Below are 24,534 nucleotides of genomic sequence, written 5' to 3'. Positions count from 1 at the left end.
TATCCCAATAAGTTATTTATAATAGTATGTTGCATATTGACTTTAAAAAGAACAACAGTTAATATTTTTTCTAGTTCTTCGCAAATGAAACAGTCACCTAACGTTATTAATATATTACATATAGATAATACCTAAAAACGTAACATATAAGTCGGAATTCCCTATAATGAGTGTGAATGATCAAGACTCACACCAATTACCAAAATGCTAATTCTGAAATTAGGTGGAAATTACAGAAATTTTTAACACAGGCTTTATTTCTTTCTATTGATTCTCTGATCTAGTAGAAACAGAAATTTTACCTCTGATATTTTTTGGTATTAAAAAATTAAAAATATCCCAAATATGATAAAATATTCGTTTATGTTATTTCAGCCTCCAAGAATCTTGCTCTCTAAGATTTGTTTCGATGATAGGCTGCAATTAAGCAGTAAAATCACAGGATATGTCTTCTTAACAACTTAGTCCTCTGGAATGGCACTCATGAGTGGTATCACGGGTATCACGTGATGCCTGTTGTAAAAGTAGTATATAGACGACGATTACCGCTTACCATCAGGCGGGCCGCCAGCTTGTTCGGCATTCTCATTACACAAATAAAGAGTACAATCAACTCATAATCTGCACTTAAAATATCGTCCGTATCGGGGGAAGTGTGATTAATATACGTGTAAAAATCAGATAATAGTATTTACAACAAATCCTCAAGTTAAGTATATGTTAGTATAAATTATCTTGTTATAATATTCTTAGACCAAAATGCATGTATGTTTGCTCTATTCAGCGTAGTGTTTTGGGATTCTCGTCAAAAATTTAGATTTAAAATAGCCGTCCTATAAAAACAGTCTACACGGGAATGTAGCTCGAGATATAAAATTGATTGCAAATCACAAGGTCGAACAATGTTCTCAATTGTTTTGATTAGGAACATTTGGCTATTGATTATAAGAATATAGTTAAATTATTACTTAATGATATTGTGTAAATTATATAAATTAAAACATCATGAATACAAAAGTATGTATCGTTTGATGATAGAACCAGTGATAGTCAAACTACGAAAATAACTTTAGTATATTTTTATTAAGGGTTCAAATTTGTAACAGCTAACATTATTATAAAATATTGTATTTAAAATATAAATGCACCTGACTATACCATCATGACGTCGCATAGAACATTAACTGACATCAATAACTCTCGTTAATAATATTTTTACAACTTGATAAGTATCGTTATTAAATTGATTTGGAGTTCAAAAGCTTCGTTAATGGCGGAATTGTGTGTACATAGCAACAAACCAAATACCTAATAGCCAATCCTTACAGTCCAACCCATTAGTCACACCTCATAACGTTGTTTGGGCCATAAATGTCAATAATAATAAATATCATGTTACTTACACAGTCTGTAAATATTAAACTTTACTAATATTATAAATGTAAAAGTAACTTCGTCTGTCTGTCTGTATCTCTTTTTATATTCATATTATTATAGTCTGGACCCAAGAAATGATAAAGCCTACTTTTTAATGTGAAAAAGGGTTGTAAGGGGTTAAAAGGGGAGATGAAATGTGATGTGGATTTATCGACATTTTTAAAGCTAGAAGTTTAAAACTTATTTTAAGCTGTTGTTTAAATATAAATAAATATGACATTCAGAGTTTGTAAAAATGTTAACCTTAAGAGGGTAAAATGGAGTTTGTATCGATATTCGTCAATTCTGAAGCTAGAAACTTTGAAGATGTAACTTTTTTCTTCGACTTAGATAAAACGTATTTATTTAAGATTTGTAATTGATGAGTCTATACTTCCATACGAGTATTATAATGCGTAAGTACATATATCTGTTGGTTGCCTTTTCACAACTAAACAGCTAAACACATCTTAATGACTTTTACGTGATGATATATATTACTTACGAATTATATATTACTTACGAACACAAAGACACAAGTAAAAAAATTTTTACGGCTCTGGATGCCCATGTCCTTTTAAGCCCTTATGTTTAAAAATTAACCACATTATCGCCATATTCTGTTATTAAAAAATTAATATTAACATTAGGCACCTACTATATACTATTTATTTAAAAATGCAATAATGTACTAGGTACATACTTCAATATTATACATATTAATTTCTTATTTCAAATTATAGTACACTATACTAGATCTTACAAATACATAACGTAATAACAATACTTAACAGTCTCAATTTAAAATGTTTATATGTTAGGTTAGACGTATCATTTTTATTTATTAATGTTAACGGTTTGCGTGAGTAACTCGCATCAAATTTTAGTCTAGAATATTAATTAACATAACCTACCTAGTTATTCTATCTTTTAGTTATATTACTGAAAACCTTATATTTCTAATTGGATTTTTAAATTAGAATAGAATAGAATAGAAAATCATTTATTCAAATAAACTTACATTGAAGCACTTTTGAATAGTCATTACATTTTCTTTTGTTAATATTCATCACAAGAAGAACGAGCAAGAAACCACTCTTTTAAATAATTTTATTATTACTTTACATTTTTAAGTTTAAGTTTAATTGTCGACATCATCCTAAATAACTACACAAGTTTAGTTAAGTTGCAGTTTCTTTTGTCAATATTTCGATTACTATACCACAGTAATATAATCGTCTATTTCATTGGAACTACTATTAATTTTAATATACGTAAAAATATTATAAATATAACTAGTAATATCAAATTTCAAACTGAAACTGAAAACTACTACCGTACGCACCGTACGCAAGTAGAAATAAAAAATATTAATAAATATTTATTAGATATACAAAATACAAAACAAGGTTACGATTTTAAAAGTATTATGATGAGAGAACAATTTAATTTAATTTTCTGAATCATTTAAACAAAATTTACTATTTATAGAATATAAATAAAGTAGGTAGGTAAAATAAAAATAGATAGAACATAAAATAATTACTAATTTGATATCAAACAACACCCATAACAGGATGTGCTCAGACTATTGTGGGTGTAGTATAGTTATCAAGAATTGATTATATTTGTCCGCTACTCGATCCAACTTGCTCAATTTCAATAAAACCTTGGAAAATATGTTGCATACCTAAAAGTTTTCTTGTTAGATAGTTAAATATTTGTGAGCTACGGGCAAGTAATTAAGTGGTGTGGTCTATGAATGACGAGATATTATAATAAAGCAGCATTTCTGTTTATTTTTTCTTACTTGTAATGATTAAAGTTAAGTCCTTTGGCTACATTTTTCGTAAAATATTTAGCCTGAACAATTAAAAATGCTATCGAAGGTCACTATTCCACGCAGACGAAGTAGCGGGCACATCTAGTACAGTATATGAATGAATGAAACACTTAAAGAAACTTTGAATTGACAATCGACGTCTTCATTTAGTATTTATTACTGTATTTAGTACTGTGACCGCAACTTTGTACGTGCATACATTTTTAAATCGCCAAACGAATTAATATGAAGTACTTAATATAAATGAACCATTCACAGTAATATAAATAACAATAAAAATCTTTATTTTAGTGTTCATAATGATTATTACAATATAAATAAATTATATTAAAATCGTTAAGTTACTCCTTGTGAGAATTAACTAGGTGTGATAAACCTACTAGTAGTGATCGATTGACATCTATATAATACCACATATTATCTGATTAATTAACGCATATGTAAAATTATAGATGACGACCTCGGTGGTCTAGCGGTCTAGCACACAGCTTTACGATCGATGGTCGCGGGTTCGATTCCTCGCACGGCACAAACATTTGTATTATATCATGAGTATGATTGTTTGTATCGGTCTGGGTGTTATCTATGTATAATATGTATGTATTTACAAAAAAAATCTATGAATATGTATCAGTTATCTAGTTATGGGACCCAAGCTTTAGCTAGCTTAACTTGGGTCTAGATGACGCTGTGTGAATTGTCCTGAGATTATTATATTATTACATTAAATTTATTTACATAATGAATTTAGTAGTGAACTTTTGTAGTTTATTTTTATCACTTGCACAAGTCTTACCATATTCAACAACTTTTCTCGGAAAATTTTATCCTTATTAAGAATCCGACAAAAATACTGTGTTTAAAGAAGATAAAGATTTCTGGAGTCCAATAATTCTAATAGCCATAACATACATCATCAATCAATTGTTGTTTTCATCAGCTTTCAGAGTCATTTACAAATTTCAGACTTTTTCTTGATTACACATGATTGATTTGTATGTCAGTCGTACCGAGCCATAACGCGAGCAGTAGTCCAGAGCAGAGTACGTGATGCTGGATTCAATACAGATCCATTAATAAATCGACACAACGGATATATTTTTACAGCGTTACATTTATTGAGTGTTGGGCATACAGCTGCCGAACATTATGATGTGATAATGGAAGCCTATTCATACCTGTTATAATATTTCAATCAACTACCAAATGTAAAGGTTTTTGAACATCTGTGTAGCTAACTAGCTATGTGCATTGCTGAAATTGATCAAATAATAATAACACTTCAATACGATTAACACAACGCCATCAACACAAAGGTAAGCAGAGCTTGTGTTATGGGTACATGACTGGTAGAAATGCTTAGACATTTTTTTTAGTAAATACATGCATAGTATACATAGAATATCGATACAAATAATTGTACTCATGAAAACAAAATTTTGGTACCGTTCGAGTGAAACCCGAGACAATCGTATGTAAAGCGTTGTGCTAAACCGCTACACCATCGAGGCCAGCAAAATATCGTTTATTATTTTTGTAAATGGAATTCTAATGTAAGTAATAATTTATATACCTATATAATGGTCAATATTGCTTAAAGCTTATATGTTTATTAGATCTGATTTGTGCAATATACCAATATTTTGTAACTAAACATTAATTAATTAATTGCAAATAATTGGTTTTCTTTGTGGATTGTAAAAGAGGACTGATGATGAAAGCTTGAGGATAAGGTTTGGTCAATTTCAACTCGCTTATGGGAAAACTATTTCTAATTCCTACAGCAGGGCACGGATTATATTATATATGCACGTAAGAGGATTGTACTTAAACCAGCTTTCACTAATATAAACCTGGAAATTCGCCTGACTGGAACGTATTAATTGATCAGGATAAAATAAAACTTATTTATTTTATTTATACTCTTTATTGAAACAATTACAGAACAAAATTATTAAAGCAGTAAATATAGATACTTACTTAATATTAATACTTGTTAGTAATTTGAAAGAAACAATTAAAATAAAATTTTAGTAATTAAATAATAATTAGTCTATTTTGTCCCTATGTGATATACCACGTATATTTTATTTTTAATTTTGTAAAGATGGAATAAGGAAAATAGGCTGTGAACCGGAAAACACCATTAAATTGATTGATAACAAGAAAAAATCATCAATAACTGATAATTGCTTGTGACCGTTCTTCTATTGTTTGCAAAGTGTTTTCTTATTGTCCCGTGCAGTTATTTATTAAGTTGCAAAACAGACTCACCTTGGTTTAATACTAATTAGGTGATTATCATATCATATGTTATTAATTTAGCTTAGGATCATTTTTGCATATATATAGTAATATATAAAGACGTAAATAAACTAATATATATAAAAATCTCGTGTCACAGTTTTTGTTAACTAACTCCTCCGAAACAGTTTGACAGATTTATGATATTTTTGGTGTATATTGTAAAATATACACCAAAAATACTGTGAAAAACAAAATCTGTTAAAAATTGAATTTTTCATTTAATCTGTTAATAATTCAATTTTTAATAAGGCTAGTCCTATTGAGAAATAGTTTATAAGGCAAAACAACGTTCATTGTATCAGCTAGTCTAGTATAATAAAATTTATAACTAGCTATTCCCGCGACTTCGTCCGCGTGGAATTTAACTATATTTTTCTAAAATAAAAGAATTTTTCTAAAATAAAAGTAGCCTAAGTTACTCCTTCATCAGCTACCTTCCAAAAAAAAGGGCTCGTTAAAATCGGTCCAGCCAGAGACTAGCCGGAACAAACAGACTGTCAGACAGACAGACAAAAATTATAAAAAATGTTATTTTGGTATGTGTACCGTATATACATTCATATGTAGTAAAAAACGGTTATTTCAATATTACAAACAGACACTCCAATTTTATTTATATGTATAGATGTATAGATAAAAAGCTGAGTTTGTTTGTTTAAACGCAGTATTGCTTAGAATTATCTACCCACATAACTATTTCTACAGTCTATTATAGCGCTTCGTAAAATGTAAAAATAACTAATGAATACGCATATATAATAAACTTGGAGTCGTCTGTATGTAGTCACCAAGATATCTCCTACCCTTCACCTATATACTAAATGTGTTTTGTTTGGCCGTGTACAAAAATATTTTCCTTGTCTGGTTAATCATTATAACTGTAACGTTTTATATGCATATATTTATATCAACTCTGTCTGAGACACGTTTTTACAAACAAACGTTACTATACAGGAAAAGGCGAATATATGTTAATTTATATAATAATTAGCATGCTTTCCTAACTTAGTTCAAGTGGTTTTTTTAGTAATAATGGAATGGTGTTCCTTCTTCTGCTTAATTCCTGGTTAATTTGGCACGATGGGCTAACTGATCCGACCTCATGCTTATCATAATATCTGCCACTGGTGCCCCCCAGTTAGGGCAGGCGGGAGCACCATACTATAATAAACTATTAAAAAAAATATACGAAATAATACATACCTATAGAGCAAGAGACCACGACGGCCAGACATACGTCATATTAGTAAACGTGAAAGTTCTTGTATGTGTGTCCCCAACACAGGTAACAACGATCCCCAAACATGAAACCTGGATCGTGGTTCCTTTGGCAGGTAACAGGTAACAAAGGTGTAAAAATTTTCATATCAAATTCGTTATTTTAAGAAACTCCATTTTTTCATATATTATTCTTACCATTATTATAACTTGCGCTGCTCATTGCCAGACACTTAGTGTGGGTCCAACCCCCCGCCGAACCCCCCTAATATATACTATTTTATAAATTAACTTACGTTATTTTGGTAAAGCTGAAATTTAAGTATACTATTGAGAGAACTATTAAACTAAGTTTCCTAAATTGCCAGACAGTTTTCTTGGTTCTTCATCCTACCAGACTCATTGAAACCGTATATTGGGTAACAAATGTGTATAAAATTTCATATCAAATTCGTTAATTTATGAAACTCAATTTTTTCATATATTATAGCTTTTTGCGAGAAGTCTACTTTGCGCCATCTGTTAGCAGTTGTCAGAAACAGTAGGTATATTCAAATAGTTTCTAAATGACTGCGATAGATGGCGGTAGCAGTTTAAATCTTGAATTTCTTGTGACGTAACATTTACATACATAAATGTTTACTAAGTAAATAACATTACATTTTAAATGTTTACGAAATAAATAAGCTTACAATAACAAACGTAAGGTGATTGAATTGATTTTTCTAACCTATTACTAATTAGAGATTGTGACAATCAACAATCCGTATGGCCTATGTGATAGGTAATTATTACAGAGTAATAACCAGACCGAACCGTAAACCGGAAGTAGTGTATTTTTTAGTGTATTGAAAAATAAATAATATGGTATTCAACTATGATATCATATTTTTCAGTGGAGAGAATATGGAACTGTACTTATAACCGTCTGCAAAAATGATTTACATTTGCGCAGAGCATATTTATACTGTAATAGAGACAGAGGGGTATCAGAGGATGATGAAGTCAGTTATGATTTCATCATCCTCTGATAATCAGATAATCCAATGAATTCAGCAGAAATTAACCACTATGATTTCCAAGGGGGGCTGCGAGGAAGTTCGACCTAATCCACCACCACCGACCTAAGCCACCCATCAATGTAGGTACCCTACCTACATTGATGGGTGGCAATGTTATATTAACGACGCAATTTATTTTTTTCTTTATTTTAATCTATTGTATTGAATTATCTATACTTATTTAACAATTAATTGTCCATTAATAAATAATTAATGTCAAATAGTATCTACGTTATTTTATTAGTGTAATAAATTCTTATACTTGTGTTACAATTTCGATAACAAATTGTCGATATTTTATATAACCCACGACGTCCGCGTGGATTTATTTTTTTTATATTAAAATTTCTAAGTTACTCCTTAAAACTGCTATCTGCGAGTGAGTCTTAACCACTATCTGTTGCAAAAAATAGAAGCATTTTTATTTGTTATTTTCATTTTTGTTTTAAATTTAACGTGGGCGTTCTAGGCATACGTATACTAATATTATAAAGGGGATTCGATTGTTTGTATATTTGTAATGCATAAATTCGAAAATAATTTGTCGATTAAAAAAAAACATTATTTGATTGTAACGTGGTCTCGGGTTCGATTCCTCGCACAGTACAAACTTTTATATTCATGAGTATGAATGTTTGTATCAATCTGGATGTTATCTATGTATATTATGTATGGATTTATAAAAAAAAATATCAGTTGATAGTTGATACCTTAGTAATGGTATCAGTTGTCTTGTGCCTATAACACAAGATCTGCTTAGTTTGGGACTAGATGGCGCTGTGTGAATCCAGTTATTATTATTATTCCAGTCACATAGCCTATATTTTATATTAATATATATAACTACTAAACATAAAGGTGTGAGCAGCAAGCGAATCAGGGGATAGCTAAAATATTTTTGTATTGGGTTATCTAATGCTCTTGTCAAATATTATCTAACAGAAAAGTGTTTGTAACCTTTTACTGTTAATTGAACTCGCTTGATATCGTTCCGACAGTTTCCGGTAAGCTTTTAACTAATATCACACTTTTCTGGGTACCTCTCTGACATACTTACATATATTGAAAAAATCTAGGAAAGCGCTTACTAAATTTATTTAGTAACAAAGTGTAGGTAGGTACACTGAGGCCTAAACTTAGAAATAGAAATAATCATTTTTCAAATAAACTAAATACAAGTACTTTCGAAAAGTCATATATTTTTATTCTAGCACTGACTTGGAAGGCAAACACGTCAAAAGAAGAATGAGTAAGTAAGTATCTTGTACTTGCGTGTTACTCTTTTATATAAATATAAATTAACAAGGAGGAAGCATGCGAGCTTCTGAGCTAAATTTAGAAGAAAAGCATGGTCCCTATCCTGCAGCACTGGTCTCCAGTGTAGCGTGAAATAATTATGAACATTACTATATTTGCTATAGACGCAAAGATTATTATTATCTACGGATTTTCCCGTTCAGATGTGTCGTTAATTAAAATCCTAATTAGTATTGTAACGTATACAATGAATTAAAACTACCGCTATTATATATCTCGAACAATTATTATAATTGTTTTCTGTTCATTTAATATTTTCTTTACACGTACATAGGATAGAAGGGGGAGGGGGAGGAAGGGAATTGTTAGTAAAGTGGACTAATAAGCCCATTGCTATCAATGTCCCATGTCAGGTTTACGCGCGGTTCCCCCCGGAAACCATCGTGGTAAATTGCCATTTGCCAACTGATCTGATTTCACACTCATTTTATCATTCTCCACTGGTGCCCCGCTAGCTTAAACTAGACGTAGGCGGCATAATTCCATTATCATCAACAAAAAAGCCCATCGTTATAGGTAAACAATACTATATATAATAGATATACAATACAATATATAATATATAATAGGTAAACAATACAATATATAATAGATAAAGTACTGTTTTTGTTTTAATCGTGGAGAAATCATCAGAAATCCGTTTGCTTCTGGAGCAACGAGTGGGTATAGAATGTCAATGTACCGAATCGAAGTAAGATTATTACTCATCAATTTCTTTATTACCAAAGAATTCTACCGTCTTCTTTTGCCAGCAGAGTCGACAACTCTGTGAAGGTTCTCCTTGCGTGGGCATCGTGGGGAACTTATTCTTTTAGAGCTCACTGGAACCATTACCTACGACACGTGTTACTTTTTTATATCTGTTGTTTAGTACCCATAACACAAGCTCTGCTTAGCTTGGGATTAGACGATATATTGTTATCGTTTTTTAAAAATGCGGCATTAACACTGAAACAATTTTTTACTGAAAAAAGTCAAACCACATCAAAGTGCGCTATTTTAAGATTATGTCAACTGTTTGTTTTTGTAGTGATGTGACCAAATAACCTTGAATAAGCGCAATTACATGTGGTTTGACTTTTAAAAACTATTGTTGTTACATTTACTAAATAGTTATTAGGTAATAATTTTAGCCCAAAATTAATACGTTTATTATAAGTTGGAATAATTATTAAATTTTTAATGTTAGCACTCGTTAGTCAGGCAAATAAAAGATATTAAAAATTTTGCCGTATATTGTACGTCAAAGTTACATCGCCCGCGCCCATTCGATCCCGTCCTGTCAGAAGCGCAAACTCTGAGCGGCTTTAATACAAAATGCAACCATTTAACAGAGTCAAGCGTGAACTTGATGTACCTAATATTCATAAAAGTGGATCATTCCGTAATGAGTCATTGTCACCCTACACTGAACGGCCGGTCACTCGTTATAAGTTGTTTCTTTACGAGCTACCTGTTGAACCAAACATGACTTTCGACTGGTTTGAACTCCACACATAGTAACATCGCGGATCTCAAACGCGTCAGACGTCTGCTGTCCCAAACCACGTGGCTCAAATCACGACATAGTAAACAAAAATTCGCGAGTGACAGTATTGATAGTGATACAGTTAAAACGAGGTTAAATTTGTCAAAAAATCTCAGTTTTATTAATGAAAAACATATTTCTTTAGCCGTTGTGTTGTTTCCGTATCTTTGTATTGAAGTTTTTATTGGAATTATGACAAAAAACGTTGAAATGGATGTGTGTACATAACATATAAAAATTACACTGTATTTATTAAATTAAGGAAATTGTTCACAAATTAACTCAGAGTCTTTCTTTGAAGATTTAATAAAAATTGTACTATAAACATATATTGTATATATATTGTATCTCTTTGAATGAACTCATGTATTTGCAATTTACCATAAATTGTGCCCTGGCCTGAATAACTGATTTTAGTTGTACGGTTGTACTTCTTACCTGCTCTGGACATTTATTACTCTGTGTATTATACAAAATAAAGATTATTTATAGAATTGATTATTAAAACTGTTGTTCGTGTGAACAACAAAAATTTTATCAAAATCCTTAAATTCCTGTCTTTTAATTGGGTATTTTTATGAATGGAAAATCAAGGAATTATGGATACAAATTATGGAATGGTAAAATTATTAGTTTAAACAAAGAAACAATTAAAACAACTTTACATTGGCTTAAAAAATAATACATATTATAACATGAATATAGGTATAGAATGCAGAGTAAATCTCTAAAAGAAAAAAATGAAAACTTTTTGCAAGTTTGTAATTGTAATTGCATGAACAGGAAATGGCTCACCTGGTGGAAAGTGGCAACTGTTTCGTCTGTAGTTTCATGCTTTGTTGTTGCGGAGAACTAAGGTATCATGCCTCTTTACCCCGTAATTTCACTGCCATCGCTCACCTTTTAATTGAAATACAGCAAATTGCTTTGGCAGAAATAGGCGAGATAGACGTATTCACGCAGACAACTTTGAACAAAGTTTATCCCATGATATTTGTAATGCAAACCCCTGATGATTTGAGTAATCAGTATGAAACTTTGATGGCCTCTCATTGATCTCACAGCTAATCTATGTATTATACTCAGCATAGCCAATGTATAAAGCATGAATTGTAACATGAGAAAATTTGTTTGTTTTCCAATATGCATTGAGGATTTTTTTAAGAAAAAATGAATTGTATACTTATTCAAAAAGCATACATGGTTTTATCATCATCATTTTGATTTGATATCATGAATAAACATATGAACGAAGATACGTATATACTGGTTAAAATCATAACCCTCTTTGCATTGCCATAGTTGGCAAAATACAATAAAACTGGGGTCCGAGTAATATCCTAGAGCAGCTACTATTTAATTAGTATCATTTATTTATTAATATACATATTACTTAATTAAATTAATTATTTAGTGATAAAAAGAAATCCGTATAACTATCAGTATGTTTGTGTTTTTACGTTATTTTTAGATGTGTCATTCATTCATATAGATTACTTGACATTGTATTATCAGAAATAGAAATTGTTTATATATAGAATAATGAAAATAATATCTTACGTACGTATATAAAAAGTCCGATAACTTTTGATCCTTAAATATATAAATTCTGATTAAAATCGTGCAGTCATTACTTGGTAATAAACGTATAACCGGTTTTATTAACCAGTTTTGATTTTTTCTTAGTCTCACGCAAATATAGGTACTACCTACTCGTCCGTACTGGAATCTTACCTTAATTTCAACGACTTTATAAAAAAGTAAATAAACAAAATTTTATGAAACAACAAATAAACAATACTATATAAATATAATCCTTACCTTCGTTTCTAACAAATCAAATAAATTAAGACTAGAGTCTAAAATTAGTCTTTAATCGAAAAATCTAGACATCCATACTAAATTACCTAACTTTATAAACTGTAAATTGAATCATCTAAATCGCTCTAATTAGAATTTGCGAAAATATAACAATCATCTACAAAAAAGTTTCAAGTTGTGAACGTTTTTCTTTTAAAAATTGTTCGACAAAAAATATTAATATTACTAAAAGTGTAGAAGAAAAAAATCAAAGAAACGAAAAGACGAATTGGAAATATTTATATCGGCCATAGGTACCTACTTACGTTCCGATCTACGGCGATGTCTGTATATTTTCAGACTTGCCGCCCTTGAGTCGGTCTCTCGATGATGTCGCAATTTTATTTATAAGGGCTTCTATCTAGTCCAAAATTACTCACATAACATCAAGGATGGTACGGAGTATAGCCGATATAAATTCAGAAAATGGTATGTGATGGTACAACAATCAAACATTATCTTAACTACTGTATTGTCTTAAGTACTTCAGAGTATATTAGGATTATCTTAATTTAAAAATAATGGTTTGATTGATTGATGATTTCTACTCAACTGCTCATTACACAGTATAATTACACTACCATTTAAATTACACCCATGTAGGTACTTAATTCATTGTTTATGCACGAGGTATGGAAATCCCTTATTGAGTAATCATAACGGCTTTAGAAATTATTTTTCTTATTTTACTCAGTTCTGTGCACGACCTACGTCGTTGTGGTTAATACCCGTGATTGCCACTTTTTATGAACATTTAATTTAACAGTATGACTGTGATACCTTTGTAATTAAGTTCGCGGAACGATGAACCAGTAAAAAAGTCAACATGCTCGCTAGAGTGACAATAGTGGCGGCGCTTATTACCGGGACAATTGCTGTAGGACTCGACGTTTGTGATGTTAAAAACAGTGTGGACTTAAGTGGTGGTATTAAGATGCCCAATGGAGATATACACCTAAAGGGTATTGTATACGAAGGGAAGAACTATTATTTCGACAACATCACCGGTGTGGATAGAGGCTGTATTTGTTCAAAGCGATTATGTATCAGAAAATGTTGCCCGCCCGGTCAAGGATATAATATTAATAAAAGAGCCTGTACGACCGTTACACATGTGTTTGATCCTCCCATATGGAACAGCCTTAGAAGAATCGAGGGTGCAAAAGCTGAAAACTTATTTCACTTTGTTTACGAAACTCAGATATGTGGAAACAATACGGCTAGGATCCGTGTTAAAAGAATAACAAGGCACATACATCTAAAAGTAGTAAGTATTCTAAGATAATCAAAGGGAAGCGCATATATTATTTATGCTATCTAAACATTTCAGTTAGATACATATTTAAGTTTGTTTGGAAGCGACTTTTGAGTACGACTATAGGAATTTATTTATTCATTACGTAATTATTAGTAAGTAATCGTTATTGTGATTAAATTTTGTAAAGTAGTATTCTTTCTTATCTTGAAGTAATGACGTCGTTTGATGACAACCGGTTATCACAATTACGAACGTATGGGTGATAATTATTTGCGTGTTGTTGACCCTGATGAAATCTTTTACCAATCTTTATCTGGGGTTCCCAGAAAGGTTAAAATTTCCATTAAGTAAATAGCCAATTTCATAAAATACTTTCAGTAGTTCACTAAAAACCCGCTGAAACACCGGACTGTACCTGTACTCATCCTTCTTGGACAATTCACACACTTGGGGCTACATGCCCATGCTAAATGCTAAAAAGCTCATTTGATATATATAAAAAATACTCAGACCAATACAATTACTCAGATGATGATGATGATAGGGAGTATGAACTCACATCATCATCATCATGATGTAAAGCGGTGAACTAAACCATCGTGGTCATGTATTTTTATATACGACTAGCTGTCCCGGTAAACGTTGTTTTACCATATAAATTAAAATCGCCATTAAAGAATTATAAAATAAAAATAAAGACAAAAATATTTAGGATTGCACAATTTATATCTCTTAGGGTCATGAAAAATAGATGGTAGCCGATTCTCAGACCAACTGAATATACATATATAAAATTTCATAAACGTCGTTCAAGCCGTTTCGGAGGAGTATGGTAACTAATATAGTGACGCAATAATTTTATATATATATAAGATAAAATAGAAGAGAAGGCAGGAATTAAACTGGCAGCAGAACTTAGCAGAGCATCATTCCTCATTGATTTGTTTGTTCTTGTAAACTCCAATGGTCCGGGCAGATATCACTTATTACGTTTTATATTCTGAAACATTTATTTTGTCTCTATATTTTTGTATTTCTTCATTTGCGTACGTTTCCTGTGTTAACTTATATTTGAATTAGCATATTTTTGTATCAATGAATATGTTTTAGATCCTGGACCTCGCTCAGGTATCATACCTACCAAAATCAATACAAATAGGAAAAAATATATTAAGGAAAACTGAACCAAAATATTCTGTGATTGAGGTAGACTGAATAATATAGTGTTTACGGTGTTAGAAATATGACTAGGAGTAGATACCAACAAAAACCTATTGTAGAGCATTGGGTAATGTCAAATATTTTTAAATACAAGTTAATATATCTTGTATTGAAAAATATACTCCATATATAATTTTTCTCGGAACTTCGATTGCTTTTTGGAGATAAAAGATATCTATACTAATATTATAATGATGATTAAGAAATATTTGATTAATTGTTTGCTTTGAATAGCCTCTGAAACTACTATTTACAACTGTGTGTTATTCGCGACACAACTTTGGTTCCACTCTCTCGGACACACAGATGTACCTAATCGATAAAAAAAAACACATTTTACAAAGTAAGCTGCTTAGCTGCTGAAATTGGTCAAACATAGGTACCCACGCACATTGTAAGAAGTTTATTGCTGATACATGTTAGAAAACATTTTTAAATCAAATTGAACATTGTATCAATTTTACTAACCATTTTACAAAGCAAGCTTATTTTATGTATAATATGTAATTTGCACTACCGACACCGTCTCGGCTTCGCATGCATTACAATTTTTTTAATTTCTCGGCTTGCTCTATAACTACAACAATTCAAGAGGAAGGTTTATAAGTATAGTACGCATGTATTATGCTTATAAACCTTCCTCTTGAATCACTCTGTCTAGTGCTGAAAATTGCAATAAAATCGTCGAGTAAATTAAAAGATATCGAACAGACAGCGGCGCGACTTGGTTTGTACTATGTAAAAGCTAGTGGTGCCTACGATTTAATAGGCCTATACATTCGTAGGCCATCATATACTGATGTTAATCAAATGACAACAATATATATGTCATCATGAATTAATTAACTAAACTGTAGGTGGTTGATTAAAAAATTTCACAGAACTAATAATTTACAACTTTCATGATTATATATTTATTAACATATTCTCTGAAAATTACAATTCGTCTTGCCATTTGAACGTCAAACCTTAATATGCAAATAGACAAACTGACAGTTTTCGCCTCGTTACAATTTTACGATTTTAATATATGTAAAGGAAAGAAAGAAGATCTACATATGTATATCATAAACACGCGACATGGTGATAGCGATGGGATGATTTTCCTCAATAGTTTAATGACTTATGCATAACTAGGAGTATGGACTGCATAATCATGAAAAATATGGGGACTTTGAATGATACAGCTGAATAAATATGTCTTTTTACGATCCTTCCCTAATGTTTTTGTTTACAAAATACTCATACTAATTGAAATAAACGAAAATATTGTCTCGCTCGGAAGGATTTATGCTGTTTAGCGAGGATGTTTGTTGACTAAAGTTCTGGGTACTGCTCTTAGGCTATCTTTTGTATGCCTACAGCATAAATATTGGTTGTGATATTTTTAGCTTCAATTCGTGAATCAAGAGTCACTTGAAATGGTGTTTTGCACTCTGTGTGCTCTGACTAATCTGTATATTATATGTATGTATAGTGTGAGAAATATGAACGAAGATACGTACGAATCGTTTTATGAATGAAGTGTGCACCTAAGAGGATATATAAAAATGTAATTTCTGCCTTTTATAGTAATAAACACTTTTTATTGTAATTTGGACACTTTAGAGTCGGCACACATCTTTGACAGATACTGTGTACATATATCGATGTTTAGATTCGAAATCAGAATTTTAGTCAGTTTCAGTGATAAAGTATGGTTTGGGCCAGTTACGGTTTAAAGTAATAATTTCAGCCATTTCGGTTTTCAATAACAGTTTCAGCCGTTTCGGTTTTCAAATAGATTTTCGGCTAATTTTAGGTTAATATTAGAGTTAAGTAAGTTCTGTTTTTAGCAGTCAATTAACGGTTAAATCTTTCCGAAAAGAACATTATGTTTGTAAGTAGTAATCAAGAGTATTTAAATTTAATTATATATATTATATTGCTTTATATATATATATATATATATATATATATATAAATATCCCCTTGGGCACTTTGTGGCTCAGACGTGCCGTATAGGTAGTTTTTTGTTGATCCATTTTCACTTGTTGATCCGGAGGCCTTTTGTTGATCTAATGCCAGCTGACCATATATAAATGTTGATCCGTTTTGAGCCACAACTGTCACGACGAGTAATAATAATAATTAAGCGATTTATACACGATTTTATACAAATCCACCTTTTTGGCATACGAGCAGTTCTTGATCCAATTCAAACGGGCCAATCAGGGTGCAGCATTTGCCAAGGGCTTCCTCATTGGCACGTTTGGGCTACTACATTATGGCTACAGTAACTTAATAATGTCTAGCTAGTATTTCAAGAATAATAGTCTATCTAATCTAAATATTTATAGAAATCAGTCTGGAGTAACGTGACTCCAGATCAAACCTCAATACTTATTATTTTTTGGACGGGAATCTTTTCTTTTGTAACAACGTTGCTGAGCGAATAAAGAGATACGCAACGGCGGATCCAGGGGGAGCGTCATGGAGGTCATGGGAGTCATGGGGGCGTCATGACTCTCCCCCCCCCCGTAGCCCAGAACGTAGGTAGACCACTAATTGAACTAAAAAATAATGAAACAGCAAATTTTTTTGCACGATCGGAGTGTTGGTGCAGTAGTATTAATTATAATTAAACATTGTTACTTAAAATATAACAGTTAAAGTACTATAACAAAAAGCAAAATTCTTATTTCATAGTACTTGTTTTGATCCGAATATATACAGATACCGTAACGGTCTATTAATTATGAATTTATTATACCTAACCTAGATATTTTATTTTGACGAAACTCCGTGTAGTAGTAGTATCCGATAAGGGTATGCGAACCCTAAGTATTATTTCAAAATGACCAGTAATTTCGAAGAAATAAGCCTTTGAATTTTGAATTTTGATTTTAATAAGCCTTTGAATCAACTTACCAAACGGACGCTCAAGGTTCGATTCCCGCCACCGATTTTTTTTTGTTATTTTTTTTTGTCTTTATTCTAATTTTATGTAAATTAACTATTTTAATAATTAAATGAATTTATTCGAACAAAACGTTGTTAAGTATTCAATTAATTTTAATTTACATTACCCATTGTACTTTCTAAATTGTAAAGCAGCTAACAATTATAGTAAGATCTTATAAATAACTAACACAACAAGTAAAACATTTTAAATGTATTTTCTTTATTATTACAAATATTTTTTATGCATAATATAATATAATTATAGGGATATAACAGAAAGATGTGAAAAATGGAGAAGGACAGTAAAAAAGTTACAAATTTAAATAATGTTGCCGCAATTTCTGTTTAAATGAATTTATTACATTATTATATATATTAGGCATACGACTAGCCTTATGACTGTTACTTTTTTTTTAATCTATACATCTATACATGTAAATAAAATTGGAGTGTCTGTTTGCAATATTGAAATAACCGTTTTTACTACTTGCATATGAATATAAATACGGTACATACACCAAAATAACATATTTTACAAGTTTTGTCTGTCTGTCTGTCTGTTTGTTCCAGCTAATCTCTGAAATAGCTGGACCGATTTTGACGGGACTTTTTTTGGCAAGTAGCTGATGTAATAAGGAGTAACATACGCTACTGTTATTTTAGAAAAACAAATAAAATTTCACGCGGACGAAGTCGCTGTGGCCAACTAGTCTATAGATATACCGAGATTTAATATTTAAGTTGCTATTATGTTGTTGACAAAATTTTACTGTAATGTTACTATTACGTTATCCTACACAATTTGTATTATTTTGGATGAATAAATAAATAAATAAATAATAATCTATACATCTATACATATAAATAAAATTGGAGTGTCTGTTTGTAATATTGAAATAACCGTTTTTTACTACATGCATATGAATATATATAAGGTACATATACCAAAATAACAATTTTTATAATTTTAGTCTGTCTGTCTGTCGGTCTGTTTGTTCCGGCTAATATCTGAAATGGCTGGACCGATTTTGACGGTACTTTTTTTTGGCAGGTAGCTGATTTATAAGGAGTAACTTAGGTTACTTTTATTTTAGAAAATAAAGTTAAATTCCACGCGGACGAAGTCGCGGGAACAGCTTGTTTTTAATAAAAACATCTTTTTTGTGGTACTTGAGAATGTTGAAGCCTGTTGTTTGTAATATTGAAATAACCGTTTTTTACTACTTGCATATGAATATAAATACGGTACATACACCAAAATAACATATTTTACAATTTTTGTCCGTCTGTCTGTTTGTTCCAGCTAATCTCTGAAATGGCTGGACCGTTTTTGACGGGACTTTTTTTGGCAGGTAGCTGATGTAATAAGGAGTAACTTAGGCTACTTTTATTTTAGAAAAATAAAGTTAAAAACCACGTGGACGAAGTCGCGGGTACAGCTAGTGTATAATATATTAGAGATACCTACGTGTTTTTTTATTGATGACTAGCTGTACACGGGATTTCGTCCGTGTGGAATTTAACTTTATTTTTCTAAAATATAAGAAGTTAGACTAAGCGGTGTGCTAGCTAAATCGCTAGACTACCGACAACTAGCTGTACACTGCTTTGATTCCTGCTTGGTGGTCGAGGGTTCGATTCCTCGCACGCTGCAAACATTTGTATTCATGAGTATGATTGTTTGTAACGGTCTGGGTGTTTTCTATGTATAGATAATATATATGTATTTACGACAAAAAATCTTTGTATTTATATCAGTTGTCTAGTACCCATAACATAATCTTCAGCTAGCTTAACTTGGGTCTAGACGGAGCTGTGTGAATTGTCTTGAGATTACTATTATTACTATAATAAATCTTTTCAAATCAGCCGATGTTTATTTTTGCCATAATACGTGCTGTTACCATGTGATAATATTACGTACGTACTTATTAAACTATTAACTTATTATTAAATTATTAACTATTTATACTGTTTTAAATGTGATACGTTCATTATTTATATTTCCTTTGAATTAAAGACAAATGTATATATATATATACATTTATATAAACTTGCACACTTAGTTGATCCAGCCACGATCCGTAGATATTGCTGATTCCACTGTCTCTCTCTTTCTACCACTATCTTTGTATTCTAATATGCGATGTTGCCGTTCCGGCTGAGACCATGCGTTGTTGCCAAATGTATTCGTCGATAGTAGTAGATACTCGATATATATTTTTTCAACAATTTCCTGCAATAGTGAATCCGTATCGGCAAAATTTTTTAAATGCACAAAGATTTTTTGGCTCTGAATATATTTAAAAATCATTTACTTGTGTGTTGATGAATTTATATACTAGTACATGAAGTACCTAATACTTGTTTTGATTTGAATAGGTAGCGATATTATGAATTTATTATACGTAATCTAAAGATTTTGACGAAATAAAAGTAATTAGTTATCTGTTAACCTTGACTTCATGCTGGCACCAATATTATCAGATGATGAACATACTCTTCGAAAACTTACAGCAGAAATATCGTGTTTGGACTCATTAGATAGGTCTCGATGAATAGAGTTTAAAAAACTTAAAATAAATGGTAAATTAGAAATAATGTATAAATACCCCTTACGTAAAATTCAACCACTTTAAACTTAATAATAATAATAATTAGGAAAAGAGAAAAGCTATACATGCACTGAAAGTAATTGATGCCTTCCACACAATATTTTCAGTATTAAACAACTCTGTTTGTTCAGTAAAAGTGTAAATACACTGGTAACCTTTAATCATATTTTATATGCAAACATTACATATACAAACCCTAAAGTTTTATTTCAGAATAGCCAGTAGTTTTCAAGAAATAAGTCTTTGAAATTGTACGTGTAACTTATATATATACTAGTTTTTTCACCATAACAAACAACACCAATATGGCCTAGTTAGTAGTTTACCTGTGTACCAATTAATAATAATAGTAATCTCAGGACAATTCACACAGCTTCATCTAGACCCAAGTAAAGCTAGCTGAAGATTATGTTATGGGTACCAGACAACTGATATAAATACAAAGATTTTTTTGGTAAATACATATATATTATCTATACATAGAAAACACCCAGACCGTTACAAACAATCCTACTCATGAATACAAATGTTTGCAGCGTGCGAGGAATCGAACCCTCGACCACCAAGCAGGAATCAAAGCGGTGTGCTAGCTAAATCGCTAGACTACCGACAACTAGCTGTACACGCGACTTCGTCCGCGTGGAATTTAACTTCTTATATTTTAGAAAAATAAAGTTAAATTCCACACGGACGAAATCCCGTGTACAGCTAGTCATCAATAAAAAAACACGTAGGTATCTCTAATATATTATACACTAGCTGTTCCCGCGACTTCGTCCACGTGGTTTATAACTTTATTTTTCTAAAATAAAAGTAGCCTAAGTTACTCCTTATTACATCAGCTACCTGCCAAAAAAAGTCCCGTCAAAATCGGTCCAGCCATTTCAGAGATTAGCTGGAACAAACAGACAGACGGACAAAAATTGTAAAATATGTTATTTTGGTGTATGTACCGTATTTATATTCATATGCAAGTAGTAAAAAACGGTTATTTCAATATTACAAACAACAGGCTTCAACATTCTCAAGTACCACAAAAAAGATGTTTTTTCTATCAAATAAACCGTTTTTATTAAAAACAAGCTGTTCCCGCGACTTCGCGTGGAATTTAACTTTATTTTTCTAAAATAAAAGTAGCCTAAGTTACTCCTTATAAATCAGCTACCTGCCAAAAAAAGTACCGTCAAAATCGGTCCAGCCATTTCAAAGATTAGCCGGAACAAACAGACCGACAGACAGACAGACAAAAATTATAAAAATTGTTATTTTGGTATATGTACCTTATATATATTCATATGCATGTAGTAAAAAACGGTTATTTCAGTATTACAAACAGACACTCCAATTTTATTTATATGTATAGATGTATAGATTATTATTTATTTATTTATTTATTCATCCAAAATAATACAAATTGTGTAGGATAACGTAATAGTAACATTACAGTAAAATTTTGTCAACAACATAATAGTAACTTAAACATTAAATCTCGGTATATCTATAGACTAGGTGGCCCCAGCGACTTCGTCCGCGTGAAATTTTATTTTATTTTTCTAAAATAACAGTAGCGTAAGTTAATCCTTATTACATCAGCTACTTGCCAAAAAAAGTCCCGTCAAAATCGGTCCAGCTATTTCAGAGAGTAGCCGGAACAAACAGACAGACAGACAGACAAAACTTGTAAAATATGTTATTTTGGTGTATGTACCGTATTTATATTCATATGCAAGTAGTAAAAAACGGTTATTTCAATATTACAAACAGACACTCCAATTTTATTTACATGTATAGATGTATAGATTAAAAAAAAAGTAACAGTCACAAGGCTAGTCGTATGCCTAATATATATAATAATGTAATAAATTCATTTAAACAGAAATTGCGGGAACATTATTTAAATTTCTAACTTTTTTACTGTCCTTCTCCTTTTTTCACATCTTTCTGTTATATCCCTATAGTTCTCTCTATATTTTCTGTTTTTCTTACTTTCAATTTGAGACTGTACTTATAATTTGATTATCGGATCATTATGTATTTATTTATACATTTATGGGTTATATATTTATGTATGTATATTGTTATTTTTTTATAGAAATGTATATTTTGCTTATCTTTATTATCTTTATAATCTTTATAAATCTTTTTTTGACATTTCTTATTTATATTAGTGCACCGCCAATAATCTTTCGCTGCACCACTCATGGTTGCCTGGTAAATAACGCGGCAAGATATTAAGTCCGCCACATGTACAAATTTTTTTGTGCATTAAAGTTAAATAATTAAAAAAAATACAATACTGTTTAATGAAAATGCGTATTGTCTAGTGCTTTGAGATGTATCAAAATAAGGTCAACAAAAAAGTCCGTGATGGTATATGTCTATCTCTCAAGGATAACCAACAATAACCATTTTTTATCTTTTACATTTTACGGGAATTTTTTTTATCGTATGTTTCCCTTAAAATCATGTAAACTATGCTATTATGTCATAATCTAAAGAAATAATAATATTTTATAGTGAAATATCCACTATAAAATAGTAATGTAAGTAGCAATGTAATTCGTTACGCGCGAATCAGCTGTTATAAGGTCAAAGGTCGGTGCACCCCGCGTATTTGATAAATAGTGCTTCTCTGGATGTCTTTAAGAGAAAATGGCAGTATGTACGTGTATATGTACAAGTCCTTAAGTGTTAAGTTTTTCAAATGTACAATAAAGAATAAATATTTTTAAGTACAGTACTTACGTACATTAATATAATACCTACTTTTTACTTGTATCTATTGTCATCAAAATTAAATTATAAGTTCTTAACTTGACCACGACTATGTGACCCTCTCTTGGCGCCAAAACGAGTGAAAAAATGAACAGCATACGACGACGACGCATACCTATAGAGTGGAGCACTATAAAATAGTAATGTAAGTAGCAATGTAATTCGTTACGCGCGAATCAGCTGTTATAAGGTCAAAGGTCGGTGCACCCCGCGTATTTGATAAATAGTGCTTCTCTGGATGTCTTTAAGAGAAAATGGCAGTATGTACGTGTATATGTACAAGTCCTTAAGTGTTAAGTTTTTCAAATGTACAATAAAGAATAAATATTTTTAAGTACAGTACTTACGTACATTAATATAATACCTACTTTTTACTTGTATCTATTGTCATCAAAATTAAATTATAAGTTCTTAACTTGACCACGACTATGTGACCCTCTCTTGGCGCCAAAACGAGTGAAAAAATGAACAGCATACGACGACGACGCATACCTATAGAGTGGAGCAACTGCTTATTCAGTTTTATTCAACTATTTAGTCCCTCCACCGTTACAATGAATGGAGGCGGATATTATAATGTATGTAGCATTGCGAATATAAAATATCTAGATTAGGTATAATAAATTCATAATTGATAGACCGTTACGGTATCAGAGCCAAAAAGTCTTCTTTCTTTGTTTATGTACTGTTAGATGCGACAGCGACTTTGTTTTATACTACACTATGTAATGATTGATATACCTAAAATAAATAAAATATCTGAGGTTTGAACAAAAATTCAAAAGGTACTTTATTTTGAAAAAGTATTTTGAAAATACCTATTTTGCATTTAGTATTTGAAATACAAAACACAAAACTATTTTTGTTTTTAGAGTGACATTTCTATGTATTCACTGTCGATAGCGAGCGGTGCGATGGAAAAAGATAACCGTTTATAAAAATATAATAAATAGCCCTGGACAATTAACACAGACTGATACTGAACTGATATAAATAGATATTTTTATTTTGTAAATACATATATAATATACATATAAAACACCCAGACCGATGAAAACAATCGATGACCGATGAGTACAAATGTTTGCACCGTGCGAGAAATCGAACCCGTGACCATCGGATGTAAAGCGGTGTGACCACCGAGGCAGTCGAAATATATAAATAATCTTATG

General features: G+C 31.1%; 1 protein-coding gene across 9 annotated transcripts in view; it reads left to right on the top strand.

Annotated features, from left to right (window-relative positions):
- Window positions 1-24,534, top strand: part of LOC131846791 (probable G-protein coupled receptor Mth-like 3) — a 60,767-nt gene that overhangs the window by 1,921 nt on the left and 34,312 nt on the right. For 4 of the 9 annotated variants that reach the window (XR_009357690.1, XR_009357689.1, XM_059196193.1 and 1 more), the window contains exons 1-2: window positions 10,682-10,782; window positions 13,245-13,817. The exons of 3 other annotated variants lie outside the window; for them this stretch is intronic. Coding sequence is in view for 4 of the 6 variants with exons in the window: in XM_059196193.1 (XP_059052176.1) it covers window positions 13,377-13,817 (441 nt within the window). In the remaining 2 variants the exon portion in view is untranslated. Of the gene's footprint in view, window positions 1-10,681; window positions 10,783-10,827; window positions 10,907-13,244; window positions 13,818-24,534 lie in introns of those variants that run through there. 2 more of the 9 variants (XM_059196191.1, XM_059196190.1) reach the window with 2 other exon arrangements.

The sequence above is a fragment of the Achroia grisella genome, unplaced genomic scaffold (assembly GCF_030625045.1).
Source record: "Achroia grisella isolate CSIRO2021 unplaced genomic scaffold, CSIRO_AGI_Agris_v1 utg512, whole genome shotgun sequence".
NCBI classification, from domain to species: Eukaryota; Metazoa; Arthropoda; class Insecta; order Lepidoptera; family Pyralidae; genus Achroia; species Achroia grisella.
Note: the sequence above shows the minus strand (reverse complement) of the source record. Positions and strands in the feature narration are given on the sequence as shown.